Genomic DNA, 18,324 nt, shown 5'->3' with positions numbered 1-18,324 from the left:
GACATAATTGGGCTTTTCTGACAGCAGAAGCACTCTCGTAGACCTATACATTCAATAATCCAGGGCTCGCCTCCCTTTGCTGTCCATGGAGAATTCCAGTATAGCACCTCCCTACACCTCCCATGCCAACTTCCCACTTGGCATCAGAGGCCACATCCCTACTTCTATCAGTCCATCCTCAGGGACAATAAGGATAACCACAGCTTCTCATACACAGACCTATGAAAGCCATGGTTGATGTATGTGTAGCTAAAATAGACTTGAATGTTCCTTCCCCTCCTTTAAGCTGTTACATAAAACCTTAAATTTATATATTTGTTTTTAACTTGAACACAAATTTTTGAAGTGTTTTTGTTAGTCAATTAAACTCTATTATTTGAAAAATAATTAATCTTTATTAGTTACCAATGTGCGCTGCATAATGCCTGGCGCTAGTGAAAGCCCCAGCTTAGTAGTAGTTATATTTTGTGGCACAACTCAAGGGATCAGTGGCAAACAGTGTAATAAATCATAAATGTACAGCAAGCACCACAAAATTAACAGGTGCATTGATAGTGTTATATTCATAGATGTACACCAAGCACCACACAATTCCTAACAGGCCCCCAAACTGCAAGGCCAGCTAGAGCACAGTAAACCACAATGAATTACTGTGGCTTTCTGTTAAAGTGCTCTGAGCCATATAGCTCTGCATTGAGCTCTTCTGATAGCCCTCGGGTCTGGCTGTTCAAAATCGGCAGACAGCTGCTCCTCCACCACCAGCCCAGTGGCAATTATTCTCCCTATGTGTCACAGATATCATACAGGACACAGCAGGCAGCTATAACCATTGGGATATGTTTCTCTTTGAGATCCAATTTTGTGAGTAAACACCAGTGTCCCTTCAATGTACCAAAAGCTCATTCAACGGTCATTCTGCACCTGCTGAGCTGGTAGTTTAATCTTTCCTTGCTACTGTCAAGGTGGCCAGTGTAAGCTTCACAAGCTAGGGCAGTATAGGGTAGTCTGGATCCTGCAGGGCCACTATTGCCTTTCCAACACTGCCCCTGGTATTCTGCCAGTTGGGAAAGAAAGACCCTGCTTGTAGCTTTCTGGACAGTCCTGCGTCCTTAAAGATGCAAGTGTTTATGCATCTTCCCAGATCAGCAACACTGATGTTGATGAAGCATCCTCGGTGATCCACCAGGCCTTGCATAACCATAGAAAAATAGCCCTTTCTGTTGAGGAACTCTGACAAGGTGGTCTGCTGCCTAAATAGGGATGCGTGTGCCATCTGTCACACCACCACTGCTCAGGAACTCCACTACTGCAAATCCATCTCTTATGTCCTGCACTTTGCAGAGTCATAGTCCTGTGTAGCAGGAGACAATTAACAGCCCTGCACCGTTGCATGACAGTATCTCCCACGCTGTATTTTCAAACTCCAAAATAATTTCCCACTGACTGGTAGGAATTTGGCATTGCAAGTTTCCAATTGTTTCTCCACTGTCAGTACAACTCTCATTCTGGTATTCCTGTGGAGGAGGGCTGAGGCAAGCTCAGCACACAGATCCAGGAATGTGGCCTTGTGCATCCAAAAGTTTTGCAGCCACTACTTGTCATCGCAAGCCTGCATTATAATGCAATCCCACCAGTCAGTGCTTGTTTCTCCAGCCCAGAAGCGACCCTCCACCATTTGCAGTTGCTCCACGAACACCACGAACAATTTTGAACCGGTTCTCACTATGTCCAACAGCAATCTGCCCCCCCCCAGAAAATCATCATGCTCCTTATGACTCTTATTCCAGCTCTGTAAATACAGTAGGATTGTATTTTGTGCTTGCAACACTCATGAGAACAGTACAATGCTGTGCAGGCCCCATGCTTCTGTCAGATATGACAAACAGCAACAAGTCCTGCGCAGGTTCGTGGGAAATTGAAAATAGGCATGAAAATTATGGGATAGAGATATTATGGAATGGAGAACATTGCATTATGGGAAGTTGATACTTATCTCCCCATCACCCCTTATGAGAGTTGTTTCTGCCCATCATGCATTGTCAAAACTACCCAAAAGACAGTATACGGGAAGGTGGTGAGTTGCACACTGAGATACCTATCCATGATCTACTGCACTGTGTATTGATATAAGCACTCCTGATAAGTATGCGCAGCGCTAACGCAAGGAGCCAAGTATGCACACGCACAAGCGATATACTAACTGCTGTGACTGTATGCCAACATAACTTACGTCAGCAAAACTTTGTAGTGTCGACATGGTCTGAGTATCATCACTGCATTGCATTTGTTCATCTACTTCCACATAGACTGTTTTTGCATCCAACCATCTTTGTGGTGATGTGTATTCTATGACACACTAGACCTGAATTCATCAGGGCCACGGATCACTACCCAGTAGTGTAAGAAAATCAAATTATATTAACTGCCAACAAATATCAGCTATTTAAAAATCTTTTATTATAAATAAAAATACCTTGTTATCTTACAAGCTACTAAAAAGATACCTTAGCAAAAACCTGTCAGAAGCCTACATGATGTACAGGGTTTAATACACAGAACCTTAAGGTCAACAAACACAAGCATCTTAGATTAAATTGGTTTTTGTTTTTTACTTCCGTGTTAATGAAAGGTGCTGAAAGGACTGATGATCATAGAGACTGGCCTTCCATTTATCCACAAAACTGTTAGAATACAGGAAGCAAACAAAAATCGCCACATTGTATCTCAACCATAACCTAACTAGATCAATTTGAGATACACTTCAATCTCTGGTCTGTTTGCTGAGTCTTCCAATTAAGTTTCCAACACTGATGAGTTTCATACAATTTAGACACCTCAACCAGGAAGTAGACGGAGACTACAATCTTATTTCACACATGGGGCCTGATCCAAAGACCACATAAATCTATGGGTGTCTTTCTCTTGACTTCAGGGGGCTTTGGGACAGGTCCAGCGGCCAATGAATAGCTGCAAAGGGAAGTATCTTTTGGGCATAGACGATCTTGAGTCAAATTTGAACAGATGACCTATAAGGTTCAAAGGCTGTATATTCTATTACTGTGACCCATCCAATTCATTTCTTTAGTTATTTTTATGAAGAATTAAGAAAAAAGATTAGCCCTCCACTATTTACAACCCAAAAGCTTTCTAGACAAGCTATAGCAAAACCATATTTAGGGGTAATTTTCAAAAGTGATAATCTTTTACGAAGGAGAAAGAAAAAATGTCATGAACATTACAGTCTCTTTCTACAAATACAGAAATTCTGGCTATTGGGAGAAATACTATAATACATAAATCTGCAAAATTAAATGACTACTCTGGAGTTATAAGAAGTACTGTATAGCATTTGAACACATTAAAATTAATTGCATACAAGTGACACATCTTCAGTTTACACATTACAATATTAATTTCACTTCTTGTTTTTTCATATTACTGCATGCTGTCACTGTTTGGTGCTCTAAGGGTCCCACTTTCAGTCAAGATCCTTATCACATTTGGAATGTCAATGCCTTTAATAAAAAAAGGGAGAAGAGAAGATAAGTGATTTTCCTGATAACATTCTTCTAATAAAGATTATTTAAAAAAAAACCCCCAAATATATTGATGAAACATCTTGACATTTTCATGGGTTTTGGAGCATTTCATACTAAATTAAACAAATTTATACATATTTTATTGGAATGATTTCAGGAGTCTTAATGATCAGAATGGTACCAAATTTCCAGGTGACCTAGAAATTGTGGTGGAGGCTTGGATATGAGGACATGCTGCTTGTCAGGGGGAAGGTAGCAGAAGAGTTGGATGTAGAGACACAGGAAGGCTCAGAAGCTGGGACTCTTATCAGGAGTTTATAGTGAGAGATGAGAATATTTGTCTCCTGATTCAGAATTGTTTACTGAGACTATACTGAGTATGAGTATACATGACCCTAAGAATTCTACAAGCAAAGGCTTCTTACATGCTAAAACAACGAGAGTCCTGTAGCACCTTAAAGACTAACAAATTTCTGCGGGCATAAGCTTCGTGGGCTGCAACCCACGTTGTCAGATGTATGAAATGGAAATCACAGATAGGAGGTATATATATACATCCAAGGGTAAGACACACAACAATGGGGAGGGCAAGTGCTAACAAAGTCAATTTAATTAAAGTAGATGAGGCCTATTCACAGCCGTTGATTAGAAGGTGAGAATATGTGAACAGTGACAATTACTTCTTGTAATGAGATAACCCAGTCTGATTGTGTCAAGTTTGCATATGAGTTCCAGCTCTGCAGTTTGTCACTGTTCACACATTCTGATCTTCTAGCAGCGAAATGGTTTGGACCTATCAATGTAGAAGGCTAGAGCCCTTCTCACATCGAGAGAGTGAAGGTGTCTCTCTTCATTAAAGCTGTGAGGCTTCGGCCAGAATGCTGGCAGGAAGATATCCTGATTGACATGAAAATGAGAGACGACCTTCAGCAGGAACGCCGGATGCGTGTGAAGTTGGACCTTATCCTTGAAGAACACTGTAAGGGGGCTCCAACGTCAGGGCCTTAATCTCCGACACTCTTCGTGCAGAGGTGATTGCTACTAGAAAGGCCACCTTCCAGGACAAGTGCATGAGTGTGCAGGAGGCCAATGGTTTCAAAGACGAAGCAGTGAGTAGGGATAGGACAAGGTTTAAATCCCACTGAGGAAGAGGGTCTCTAATGGGAGGAAAGAGTCTTTCCAGCCCCTTAAGGAACCGGCTCGCCATTTTGTGGGAGAACACCGATGTGTCCTGTATCAGAGGGTGAAAGGCCAACATCGCTGCCAGGTGGACTCTGACCAACGAAAAGGCTAGGCCTTCCTGTTTCAAATGGAGCAGATAGCCCAGGATCACCTGTATAGGTGACTTCGTCGGTGATATATTTTGGCTGGTTGCCCAGCAACTGAAGCACCTCCATTTTGCTAGATAGGATGTGCTGGTGGAAAGTTTCCTACTTTCCAATAGAAGTCTCTGAACCTGGGCTGAACAGTGACACTCTTCCCTGTTCAGCCATGAAGCATCCACGCCGTCAGATGCAGGGAGGCCAGGTTGGGGGGAAGCAGCTGAACCCCGTCTTGAGAAATGAGGTCCAGGTACAACAGCAGAGGCCAATGCTGAGCTACCGGGAGTTCCCATAACATTCCAAATCAATGCTGAGGCTATCAGGATGCTCTGTGCCCTGTCTCTTTTGACTTTCAGAAGAACTCTGTGTACGAGAGGTATCGGGGAAATGCGTACATGAGACCTCCTGACCACAAGAGGAGGAAAGCATCTGTCAGAGAGCTGTCCTATGATCCAGGAGAGAGCAGAAGTGGATGCATTTCCTGTTCTACTTGATCATGAAGAGGTCCACTTGGCAAAACCTCCATCTTTGGAAGACATGGTCAGTCACCTCCTGGCGTAGTGACCACTCATGGTAAGAGCAAAAGGATCTGCTCAAACGATCTGTTAGGGTGTTCTTCAAACCTGGAAGGTGGACTGCTTTGAGGTGAATGTTGTGACCCACACAGAGGTCCCAGAGACATAGGGCTTCTCGGCACAGAGTAAGGATCTGGCTCCCCCTTGCTTGTTGATGTAGCACCTTGCTGCTGTATTGTCCATGAGGACCCATACTACCTTGCCGGACAGGGGTGGAAGGAACACCTCGCAGGCCAGTCTGATGGCTCTGAGCTCTGACATTTATATGAAGAGCTAGCTCCTCCCTGGACCCAAGTCCCTGAGTCTGTAGGGCGCCAAGATGGGCCCCCCCATCCCACATCCAAGGCATCTGAGACCAAGGACAGCATCGGTCTTGGAGCTTCGAAAGGCACCTGCCTTAGCACTTGATGAGGGCTCAGCCATCAGGATAGGGAGGTGAGTATGTGGGGGGGAGGATCGTGAAAACTCCATCCAGGGAGTGCCTGGATGGGGAGTAAACTGTTGCTAGCCACAGTTGGAGCAGTCGAAGGTGAAGCCTGGTGTACCTCACTACATATGTGCATGTCGCCATGTGTCCCAGAAGGCTGAGGCGTATGGTCAGGGGGTGGGACCTTAGGCTGGCAATGAGCTCTGTCATTGCTAGAAACTTGGCCTTGGGCACTTTGGCTTGAATGGAGTCTAAGACTGCCCCTGTAAACTCTATTCTCTGGACTGGTGTAAGTACTGATTTCTGTTAGTTTATCAGCAGGCCCAACAACCAACATGTGTTTCTTACAATGCTGTTGCTGCATTGGACCTGCCCCCTGGGATGACCCGTCAGTCACTGAGGTAGGGAAACACCTGAACTCCCCTGCACCTGAGATGGGCCGCGACTACCACCATACATTTGGTGAACACATGAGGAGCAGTGGAAAGGCCAAATGGGAGAACTGTAAACTGGTAGTGTCGAGAGTCCACTGTAAACTGCAGGAACCTCCTATGGCCTGGGAAAATCGTGATATGAAAATAAGCATCCTTTAAATCAAGGGTGGTGAACCAATCACCGGATCCAGTGAAGGAATGATTGCGCTAGGGAGACCATACGAAATTTTTAACTTTGGATAAGGATTTGCTCGTGAGAGGGGTCCCTGAAGAGGGACAGGGAAGGGGATGGGATTGAGGTGAACAGCAGAGTGTAACCACCAGCCACTATGTTTAACACCCAACAGTCCAATGTAATGGCCCTCCAGGCCAAGAGAAAAGAGACAAGGCGGGAGGAGAACAGTTGGGAAACTGGATCTTGGGTATTGACTGTTGGGTCGCCCCCAGGCACACCTTCAAAAACTTAGTTTTTCACCTAAAGAATGGCGGCTGGGCCCTGTCTTCAAAACCAGTGTAGGTGAATTGCCCCGGTGGCATTTATAGTCCTTATTTCTTCTCTTATAGGGCTCCCCTTTGGACTGGCCTTCAAAGAGATGATGCTGCGAGGGCCTAAAGTGTCTTCTTGATGAAGATGGGGTATAAAGGCCAAAAGAGCGTAGCGTGGCCCTGGAGTCTTTTAGCCCATGCAGCCTGGAGTCAGTCTGGTCCGCGAATAGAGCAGTCCTATTGAACGGAAGATCCTGGATGGACTGATGGACTTCTGCCAAGAGACCAGACAACTGGAACCAGGATGCTCTCCTCATTGACACCACGGAGGCCATTGCTCATGCTGCTGTGTCAGCCGCATCTGAGGCTGCCTGCAAGGAAGCCCTGGCCACTGTTTTACTCTCCTCCAGGACTGCCTTGAGCTTTTGCTTGGAGGACTGTCGGAGGGAGTCAGCGAACTTCTCCAGCAATTGCCAGATGTTAAAGTGGTATCTACCTAGCAATGCCTGCTGATTAGACACCCTCAGCTACAGGCTGGCTGTTGAGTAAATTTTTTGACCAAATAAATCCATCTTTTTGGCCCCTTTATTCTTTGGCGTTGAGCTCATTTGCCCTTGCATGTCTCGCTCATTGGTTGCCGTGACTACTAATGAACCAGGGATGGGTATACAGGTATTTGTAGCCTTTGGTGGGCAACAGTATTTTTTCTCTGCCCACTTGGATGTGGGGGGCAGAGATGCGGAGATCTGCCACAAAGCCTTAGCCAGCTTCACTACCCCTTCATGCACTGGGAGGGCCACCCTGGAAGGAGTAGCGGAAGCCAGAATGCCAAAAAGTTTGTCACCTGGTTCTTTAAGCTCCATCTTGAGGCCCAGATTAGCTGCTACCCGTTTTAACCATTCCTGGTGCAGTCTGTAGTCATCCAGAGGGGCAGCGTGAGAAGGGCCTGCTACTGCCTCATCTGGTGAGGACGAGGAAGAGGCTGGTAGCTGCGGGGCAGTTAAAGTCTCTTCCCTGGTCAGGGTGGTCACTAATGGGCTTCCCGAGAGCGATTCCTCGTGCTCCGAGTCAACTTCTAAGGCTGGCACCATGGTCGGGCCTTTAGACGAGTGCAGCACCAAGGTTCCCACTGATCAAATCAGGTAAGGCACCGCAGAGTGAGGGAAGCCCCAGGGGTTCCAGTACTGCCAGGGTCCAGACCATTGGCCTTGAGGCCACCCTCCCATCTGCAGTGGCATGGGGAAGATCACAGGGGATTTCGTAGCCTGCACCTTTGGGGGAGCAATGATCTCTTCCCCCGACTCCAAGGAGGTATACTCTGACGACCATGGGGCGGCCGATGCCATATGATTCTCTGCTTTGGTACGTTGGGGTTCGGGCATCAGGGAACGGTGCTGAGACCCAGAGCGTTGGCTCTGTCTTGACCGCTTTCTATATGGACTTGGGCGATGCTGAGGCTCCAGTGACTGGCTGTGTGCCAGAGACTTGCGGTGCCTCAGGCTCTGAGAGCTACAGGGCTCCAAAGACCGATGCCGGCACTCGGTGCCAGCACTCCGGGGACTGGCACCCAGTGTCCGGAGATCAAGATGCTCCTGTAGTCTCTAGGCACGGTTCCGGAAATCGGTGCCAAGACCCAGACGACTGACACAAGGCTGGCGAGCGGCAACTGGTTGATGGGGGGCGCTGTGCTGGCTTCCCCTTAGATAGACCTCCAGCTGGGCTGTCCGCACCTTGGTAGAAAGGCCTACCCTCCTGAGGTGTAGGCAGCACCGGCATGGCCAACGGGCCCTTCATCGCCTGGAACACCTCAGGCGTGGAAGGGAGCAATAGGTGACACGGGCCTCTGATGTTCCCCAGAGTCGGCAGCAGCAGGGGTGCTGGGCTCAACACTCACATAGGCGGAGACCCTCTCTGGGCTGACTCCAGCTTCCCCGAACTTTCCTTAACCAACTTCGGTGAGGTGAGTGCTCCTTCCCAGAGTGTGCTTTCTTCTGCCGCTTCTTTGGCACCAAGGACGCCAAACGGTGTTGAGGCAACTCAGACACCGGAGGAGTGCTTCTTGTTGATGTCACGGTACTCGGTCCCGAGTCCGAAACAGCTCCAACGCTGGCCTGAGTGCCGCCTCCATCAGAAGGGCCTTAAGTCTAATGTCCTGGTCTTTCTTAGTTCGCGGGTGAAAGCCCTTACAGATTTTACACTTCTCAGAGACGTGGGCTTCCCCCAGGCACTTCAAGCAACTCTGATACGGGTCGCTCAATGGCAATTGCTTCTTGCACAAAGCGCAGGGCTTAAACCCTGGGGACCAGGGCATACCGCAACCCTAAAAACTTGCTAACTAACTAGCTAAAGATTAGTAAACTACTTCTTAAGAACTACTTTCAACAACTCCATACACTAAAAAACAACTAAACTACTAGGGAAGAACGGAGATTTGCGAGAGCAGTAGAGTTGTTCCAGCACTGTCATGGGTGGTAAGAAGGAACTGAGAGGGAGGGGGCCGGCAGCACCATATATGCGAGCACATACACACACCGCCGCAGAGGGCGCTAGAGCTGGCCCTACACATACTGCTAGGGGAAAAAGTTTTCTGGCACCGGTGCATATGGTGCGCACACACACCTAAATCAGAATGGACATGAGCAAGTACTCAAAGAAGAACTAAGCAAAGATAACATTATCTGGTTAACCTCTGTTCTTATAAATCCACAAAATACACTTTAACCTGTAGAGCTTGCTCCACTTCAACAAGATCATTTAAAAAAAATTACTACAAACAAAATTAAATTGTACATATACAAATGGATTACCTCTGAAGGCTGGATTTGTGGCTGCTATTTTCTGTAGAGTAGCTGTTACCTCACCCACATCCATATTTCTTACACTATTGAAAAATTCAGTAGTGACATCATTTTCATATGATGTTCTCAAAGAGCCAGCAAAGTTTTGGGGTGCATCTCTCTCAGTAGCAGATGAACATTTTTCATTGGACATTATGTCTTGAGAAGAGGATGGATATTGCTCTTCAGTAGCAGAAGCAGACTCTAAGGACTCTTCATTACTTAATTCTCTAAATGTGGATTGAAATGTCCCCCGTTTCCAATTTGTAGCATTGTTTTTTGAAAAGTTCACCGCCTGTGTATCTTTTTTCATGAATGTTCCACTGATGTTAGACTTTTTCGCTCTGTTGTCATATGGTTGTTGGGCAGAACGCTGCCTGTCTGACATGTAATTTGCTGAAAACCCTGCAAGGAAAAAAGTTATTTCCACTATGTATATAAAAAAAGACCATAGTTCCAAAATTTCATATATTTCAGGTAATTTCAAGTTTCACTAACGGCAACATATTAATTGAAAGTTTCAGATGCTATTCTTATTAGGAAATATTGTCATCTCATTGAAAAGTTACACAGAAATTAGGTGCACTGGAATTTATAGATATTTTTACTTGCTGGCATGGCAGTGTCTCCCCCATCAAACCAGATGATATGACAAAAACAATCTGTTTGTTCCAAGAATGAACTCCCTCCCCTAGAGATACCCAAGTTTCTTGTATTGATACACCAGGAGCAGAACCACAGAGGCTAAGCAGCTGCAAAGTGTTCAGCTGCTGGATAAAGAGGGTTTCACTCATTTAACTGAACTGCGTAAGAAACCAATTTAGTTATCTCTGCAACTTCTGTGAGTAGACTGGACCTGAGTCTAGTCCGTTCCTCTTCAAGGGTGAGAGAAGGAGGAAGGAAAAAAAGACTGACTATGAAACCCTCTTAGAACAGGAATAGGGCACCAAAAAAATCACGGACTGGTTTGCTTGCATGCAGTGACCCAGCCTCATCAGTCCTCCTGGAAGTGCAATCATACTGCCTACCCTTCAGGCTGGCATGTTTAGATGCTGGAGAGACTCCTTTTAAAAAACAAGGTTACTTACCAGTAACTGTTGTTCTTCGAGATGTGTTGCTCATATCCATTCCAATATAGGTGTGTGCGCACCCCATGCACAGATTCCCGGAACTTTTTTCCCTTAGCAAGCCCGTAGGGTCGGCTCAGGCGCCCCCTGGAGTGCCGCGCTCATGCCGCGGTACATAGGGCGTTGCTGACCCCGCGGGCCCTCAGTCCCTTCTTTCTGCCAACTCCGACAGTGGGGACAGAGGGTGGGTGTGGAATGGATATGAGCAACACATCTTGAAGAACAAGTTACTGATAAGTAACCTTGTTTTCTCTCTTCGAGGGATTGCTCATATCCATTACAATATAGGTGATTAAATAGCCATACCTTGGAGGTGGGTAGGAGTCAGCGTTGAGCCGCTGTTGCCAGCACAGCCTTGCCAAAGCCTGTGTCCTCTCTCGCCTGCTGCACAATGGCATAGAGAGATGCGAAGGTGTGGACCGACGACCAGGTCGTTGCTCTGCAGATGTCCTGCAGGGGCACTCATTCCAGGAAGGCCATGGATGAGGCCTGAGCTCTGGTTGAGTGCGCTGTCACAGGTCCTGGAAGCAGCACCTTCGCCCGCTCATAGCATGTTTTAATACAGGTGCTGATCCAGGTGGAGATGCGCTGGGTGGAGACAGGTGAGCCTTTCATCCGGTCCGCCACTGCCACGAACAGCTGAGTTGATCTCCGGAACGGCCTGGTCCGCTCGATATAGAAGGCCAAGGCTCATCTGACGTCCAGCGAATGCCATCTCCACTCCTCCTCCGAACAGTGTGGTTTAGGAAAAAACATGGGGAGGAAGATATCCTGGTTATAGTGAAAATGAGACACCACCTTAGGCAGGAACGCCGGGTGGGGCCTCAGTCGGACCTTATCTTTATAGAAGACCGTGTAGGGGGGCTCTGAGGTCAATGCTTTTATCTCGGAGACCCTCCTAGCCGATGTAATGGCCACCAGGAAGGCTACCTTCCAAGAGAGGACGAGCAGCGGGCATGTAGCTATGGGCTCGAAGGGGGGTCCTGTCAACATGGTGAGGACCAGGTTCAAATCCCAGGGAGGCACCGGGTCACAGACCTGCGGGTATAGCCTTTCCACCCCCTTGAGGAACCTGACTGACATGGGGTGAGAGAACAGGGATCGTCCTTCCATTGGCTGGTGGAAGGCTGAGACAGCCGCCAGGTGCACCTTCAGGGAGGCCAGTGCTAGACCCTGTAGCTTTAGATGGAGCAGGTACTCCAAAATCGCCTGTATGGGCGAACAGCTCGGTGGGATACCCCGGGACTCCGCCCAACAGGTAAAAAGCTTCCACTTGGCCTGGTACATCACCTGGGTGGAAGGTTTTCTGCTGCCCAGCAGAACCTGCTGGACCTGTATGGAGCAGGCTCTTTCTCCCTCCGTCAGCCACAGAGTCTCCACGCCATCAGATGGAGGGAGCCCAGGTCCGGGTGCAGCAGGCAACCCTGGTGCTGGGAGAGCAGGTCGTAGCGCTTCAGGAGCGGGAGCAGCGGATCAATGGACAGGTTGAGCAGCATGCTGTACCAGTGCTGCCGCGGCCAAGCTGGCACAATCAGTATCATGTCCGCTCTGTCCCTCTTGATTTTCAAGAGGACCTTGGGTAGGAGCGGGATGGGGGGAAACGCATACGTGAGGGTCCCCGTCCAGTCTAGAAGGAATGCGTCGGAGAGGGAGCCCAGCTCGCGACCCCGGAGCGAGCAGAACCTCGGGCACTTCCTGTTCCAGGACGACATGAACAGGTCAAGTTGGGGAACCCCCCATTTCTGGAAAATTGAAGTCACCACCTCCGGGTGCAGTGACCAGTCATGGCGGGGTGAGAACAACCTGCTGAGGCGGTCCGCCTCGCCGTTCCTGACCCCAAGGAGGTGAGAGGCAGAGATGTGGAAGTCGTGCCTCACAGCAAAGTCCCAAAGTCGAGTAGCCTCCTGGCAAAGAGCCGAGGAGTGCGCTCCCCCCTGCCTGTTCATATAGAACATGGCTGCCGTATTGTCCGTGAGGACCTGAACCATCCTGCCCTTCAGGAACCTGAGGAAGACTTTACAGGCCAAGCGGACTGCCCTGAGCTCCCTGACATTGATATGGAGAGTTCTTTCTTCCGGTGACCAGAGTCCCTGGGTGCTCAGGTCTTTGCTGATGTGGGCCCCCGATCCCACATCTGAGGCGTCCGTTATTAGAGTCACTGAAGGAGCCAAGTCTCTGAAGGGGACACCGCTCAGAACCTCCTCCGGGTTCCTCCACCAGTCGAGGAAGGACAATACCTGGGTGGGAACCGTGACCACCCTGTTTAGTGAATGTCTGGCTGGTACATATACCGAGGCCAACCACCCTTAGGGAGGCCTGAACTTGAGGTGAGCCAGCCTCACCACATACGTACATGCCGCCATATGTCCCAACAGCTGAAGGCAGTGCCTGGCTGTCGTCGTGGGGGACCTGCGTAAATTGGTGATTATGGCGGCCATGGTCTCGAATCGAGGTTGTGGGAGGAAGGCTCTGGCCTGGGTGGCATCTAGGGTGGCCCCTATGAACTCTATGCGCTGCACCGGGGTGAGCGTGGACTTCTGCTCGTTGATGAGCAGCCCCAGTTTGGTGCATGTCGCACAGGTGAATGCTAGGCTGTTCCTCACATGGGCCCTGGACTTGCCCCGGATCAGCCAGTCATCTCGGTATGGGAAGATCTGGACCCCCTTGCGGCAGAGATAGGCCGCTACCACCGCCATACACTTCATACACTTTGTCTGAGAAGAGTCCCGCCCCCCCCCTCGAACGGGAGGTCCTGTATGGCTTGCTGGACCTCCTGGGATAAGCCCGAGGACTGCAGCCAGGAGCAGCGGCGCATGACGATGGCCAAAGCCATCACACTGCTGGCGGCATCCGCTACATCACTGGCTGACTGTAATGCCGCGTTTGCCACTGCCGCTCCTTCCTGGGTCACAGTGGCAGTCCGCGGCCTGATCTGGTGGCAACCCCAACTGGAACCTCTGCAGCGAGGACCACAGGTTGAGGTTATACCTCCCCAGGAGCGCCTGGTGGTTAGCGACACGTAGCTGTAGTGCCGCGGTGGAGTACACCTTACGGCCAAAGAGGTCCAGCTTCTTGCTGTCTTTATCTTTCGGGGTGTTGCCCTGGCCACCCTGTCAGTCACGCTGGTTGACAGCGTCTACAACCAGTGTCCCCGGGGCACGGTGAGTGTACAGGAAGTCAAATCTTTCTTTGGGGACATAGTACTTCCTTTCCGCGGCCTTGGAGGTGGGGGCCACAGAAGAGGGGGTCTGCCAGAGGGCCTTTGCAAGTTTCATGACCCTCTCGTGTACCGGGAGGGCGACACGTGATGGCCCTGCCAACCCAGATGACCCAAAGAGGGGGTCCTCCTCCTCAGACATTTCTTTGAAGTCCATGTTCAGGTGGTCCGCCACCCGTTTTAGCAGGTCCTGGTAGGCCCGGAAGTCAAAGAGGGGGGCCTTACGGTCCCTGGCCGCCGCCTCATCTGGGGAGGAGGAGGAAGACTGTGGAGGGGCCCCACGGAGGGACCCTCCTCAGGGTCTGAACCCTCATCAGAGGGGTGACCCTGGTCCGGTTGACCCGGAGGCGGAGGTGCTAGCTGGGCCACCGAAGAGTGGATGGACGTGGTACCCTGGCCCATCTGGGTACCCCACGACCCCCAGTACAGCCACTGCCAGGGGCCTTGGGGCCACGCCGTTGCCTGCATCGGTGCCTGCAGTGGCTGGTGTGCTTGGGATCCGGAGCTGCTAGACCGGCGTTTGAGGCCCCAGGGTGACAAGCGGTCCCGAGACGACAATGACGAGGAGCACCGGTGCCGACGTCTCCGGTGTCAGCGGGGGGATGAGCTGCTAGAGGAGCTGAATGTGGATCTCCTCCTGCGCCTCGACCTCTTGCGGTGACGCTTCCCACCTCGGGATTGGGAGCAATGCCGCCTATGTCTCTGTGAAGCTGAGCGAGATCGACTCCACGGTGCCGAGACGACTGATGCCGAGGCAAGTGGTGCCGAGGCACTCGATGCAGCGATGGGCACCGTCACCCACGTCGGAGGCGGGGACCACTCCGGGCTGTGCACCGGGGTTAGGGAATCGGTGCTGGGCGAGGCTCCATACCGAGGTATCGGAGTTGGAGCTATGATCCCTGCGTGAGGCGGAACTGGATCGGCGTCGCCTCACGCATTTGCCTCTTGACCGTCCTCGGTGCCGTGGTGTCGAGGAGCTCAACGACTCAGAGTCGGAGCTAGGAGGGGAGCCCTTGACTCCTGTCTCCTCCACCCACTGCTGCAACCCAGAGTGGGTTTACCCTGAGACGCCGGTCCTGGAACCCTCCCTGCGAGGAGATGCCGGTGCCAGAGTAACCTCCACGGCACGTGGCTGGGGCATCTCCTGAGTCGCTCCCTGCTGTATCGGACGCAGGGAGAAGTCCATGTGTGCGGCCTTGGGCCGCTTCTTTTTCTTCGGCACCGCAGTCTTCGGTGCCAGTGCCATCAGAGCGCTCCGCACCGAGGAGACGCTCGGTGCCACCGGCAATCGCGATGGCTCGGAGTCCGGGCGGAGCGCGGACTCCATCAGGATAGCCTTCAGCCTGGCGTCCCGCTCTTTTTGGGTACGCAGCTTGAAGGCCTTGCAGATTTTACATTTTTCTCTTCTGTGCTGCTCTCCGAGGCATCGGAGGCAGTAGTCATGAGGATCACTCACAAGGAAGACTTTTGCACACACGGTGCAGGCTTTAAAGCCGGTGGAGCCAGGCATGGCTCTAATGTAGCCCCTAAGGGCACTGTCTGCTATCTAACTTATCTACTATTCACTTGTAAACTATCAACAATCATCTAACAAAGAAAAGCACTAGAATGCTAAGGGAGGCTACTTGCGATATGCAAGAGGCAGATGTTCCAGCAACCGTCACAGGCGGAAAGAAGGAACTGAGGGCCCGCGGGGTCGGCAGCGCCCTATGTACCGTGGCATGAGCACGGCACTCCAGGGGGCGCCTGAGCCGACCCTACGGGGCTTGCTAAGGGAAAAAAGTTCTGGGAATCTGTGCACGGGGCATGCACACACCTATATTGGAATGGATATGAGCAATCACTCGAAGAGAGAAACGTATTCTTCTCCTAATTAGATTCAAGTTTAAAGATTTCAGAACTTGCATCTAAAATTAGAAACAGTCTCTCTTTGGGAATAAAGACTTTTCTGAGCACATTAATTTTTTGAAATAATTATCCCCTATCAATTCAACAACAGCTAGGACATTTTTAAGTTGTAAAGTTCAGACTGCATATACTGTTGTCCATTCAAAGACTAGCACGTGCTTTCAGGAAACACAAGTCTCCCATTCATTTCCAGTGGGACGATATAATGAACTATGGATTTAAAAAGTCCCATACATTTCTATATTTATATTTATTTTGTGAATAGCCTTTATCTTCTAATCGGCCGATATGCCTTCCAATATCGGTGGAGCAAGAGAAGCCCATTAATCTAAATTACTTGAACTTGATCATTTAGAAATTCAGTGAGGCAGAAAAAAATACTAGAAGTTTTTGCAAGACTCAATGTAAGGGTTAAAACACATTTAAAGAAATGGAGTCTTAAATTCTTAAAATTTTACCAGTGTTAGAGTCGCTAATATCCACCGAAGTCATATCAGATTGTTCTGTGGAATGTTCAGTTGATTCTTCTTGATTTGGTTCAGAATCTAAAGAGTCCTAAAAGTTTTAAAAAATTGCATGTATAACTTCATTCAAAGTTTTTTAAATGATCAACTCTTAAAATTTGGTCAGAAGGACACTTCAGATAAGATCACAGATCTTCAAGTCAGGAGAGAAGAAACAGGAACAGTATCTTCACCACCAAAAACACAAATTCCACACTGACCAGTTAAATAAATAACAGTTTCCAAAAATATATATCTAAAAAACTTGTTGCGCTACAGTTAGCAGTAAGTACATTGTTTAAGAACAGAACATTTGCTCTCATTAAATCCCATCCAGTGACAAAGACAGGATTAAAATCCCGCAAACCCTCTATTGAAATGCATCAAGACCCTTACACTCAACTTTGACACTGAAGCTCAATGGAGAGCCACATGGAGCGTGTCGCCCACTCAAAACAGCTCGTTGTTGACCCTGCTGAGGAACCCCTGGGTTTTGAGTTATGTTGAGAAGACTGGTGCAGATTGAATCGCATCAGGATATCTCATGGAAGATGTGGACAAACCCTCTTTAAATGGAAAATTCGGCAAACATCTGTATGCAACTGTGGTCACCAGTGACAAACAATGGAGCACACAATAGCTGGAGGACTGAAAGACATTCACCAGCTCACTGCTGCAGCAATGTGCTGGCTATCAAGCCTAGATATAAATTTGTAATCATTTCTACCTACCAAGCCATATGAAAGTAGTAGTAGTAGTGACAAAAAGGCATTGTATAGTAGTCCAAAAAACAACACTAAAGAGCCCATACCTCCCATAAACCAACAGTTATAATAGCAAAAACTTTACATACTACTGGAAATTTATGATTCCCAATTTTCCAAAATATCCTGCAGTAGTGTATTAGGCACAGGATGGAGGCCCAATAGATCAGAGTTTTATACCTGCTTTTGACACAGACAAGAAATTAGAATAATTATATATTTACCAACCTACACCAAATCCTGCAAATACTTAATTATATGTGTAACTTTACTCATGCAAATAGTCGCCCAGAAGTCAATGGAACTACTCCCATGAGTAATGTTATGCACATAACTAAATGTTTGCAGGACTGGGCCTTAACAGTGTGTATAAAGAACTATAAGAAAACACACTAATAAGGCCAGTCACTGGCAAAGACAGGAGCAGAATTGAGGATGTTTTGGCTTCAAGCTCTACGCTTAATCCTCCAGCCCATGTGGTTTTTAGGCACCATCATCAGCAGTATCACAAGTACAAACTTTTAAGCCAAAATGGACTTTTAAACTTTCACAAAGATACAGTGAAGAAAAAGTAGAAAAAATTAGAAATACTACTTTTTTTTTTTTTTAATGGCCCATAAAATCAGGCAAATTTTCATAACTTTTGCTAGAATATTTCATGCATCTCTAGTCAGCAAAAAAATTGGAGCAAAAATATTACAACTGTACAGGAAAAGCTATGATTTTCTCATACTATCTTCACTACAAATATTTCAGTATCTCAATGCCCAAAGCTTGGAGGTTGTACACATGTCCATTCTGTATATGAATATCTTATCTGTACTCTTAAAAAAATCTATTGTACAGGTCACAGAAGTCAAGACAGATTCAATCATATACTAAAATATACAAAATTACTTTTGTTGGTGCAATCTGTAGCCGATATTCCACCAATGCATTCGTAAGAGTTTGTGTAATCTTTAGGATAAAGGAAGCATCATCTTCACTCAGTATCTCAAAGCTTCGCTGGAATAAAAGGTAAAATATCAAAACATGTTTTAAAAGATGAAGGAGACAATCTAACTTTTCATCTATGACATAGATGAGCTATTAACATTTGATGTTACAAGCAAAGCTATTAATAATCTATTTCAGTTTACACAGAAACACCTTTGTATCTATTGGAATTAAGCACTTACGTAATTT

The 18,324-nt window shown here is 48.1% G+C and overlaps 1 protein-coding gene across 3 annotated transcripts in view; it reads right to left on the bottom strand.

Annotated features, from left to right (window-relative positions):
* Positions 1–2,437: 2,437 nt before the first annotated feature.
* Positions 2,438–18,324, bottom strand: part of LOC137167644 (dentin matrix acidic phosphoprotein 1-like) — a 64,924-nt gene continuing 49,037 nt past the window's right edge. For 2 of the 3 annotated variants that reach the window (XM_067569859.1, XM_067569857.1), the window contains exons 16-19: positions 18,037–18,144; positions 16,331–16,427; positions 9,591–10,025; positions 2,438–3,515 (exon numbers count right to left, since the gene is read on the bottom strand). In XM_067569859.1, the coding sequence (XP_067425960.1) occupies positions 3,436–3,515; positions 9,591–10,025; positions 16,331–16,427; positions 18,037–18,144 (720 nt within the window). In that variant the 3' untranslated portion in view covers positions 2,438–3,435. The remainder of the gene's footprint in view (positions 3,516–9,590; positions 10,026–16,330; positions 16,428–18,036; positions 18,145–18,324) is intronic. The other variant, XM_067569860.1, reaches the window with a different exon arrangement.

The sequence above is a fragment of the Emydura macquarii genome, unplaced genomic scaffold, assembly GCF_026122565.2.
Source record: "Emydura macquarii macquarii isolate MOO-44397 ecotype Brisbane River unplaced genomic scaffold, CSIRO-AGI_Emac_v2 contig_2948, whole genome shotgun sequence".
Lineage (NCBI taxonomy): Eukaryota > Metazoa > Chordata > Testudines > Chelidae > Emydura > Emydura macquarii.
This window is presented reverse-complemented; position numbering and strand designations above follow the sequence as displayed.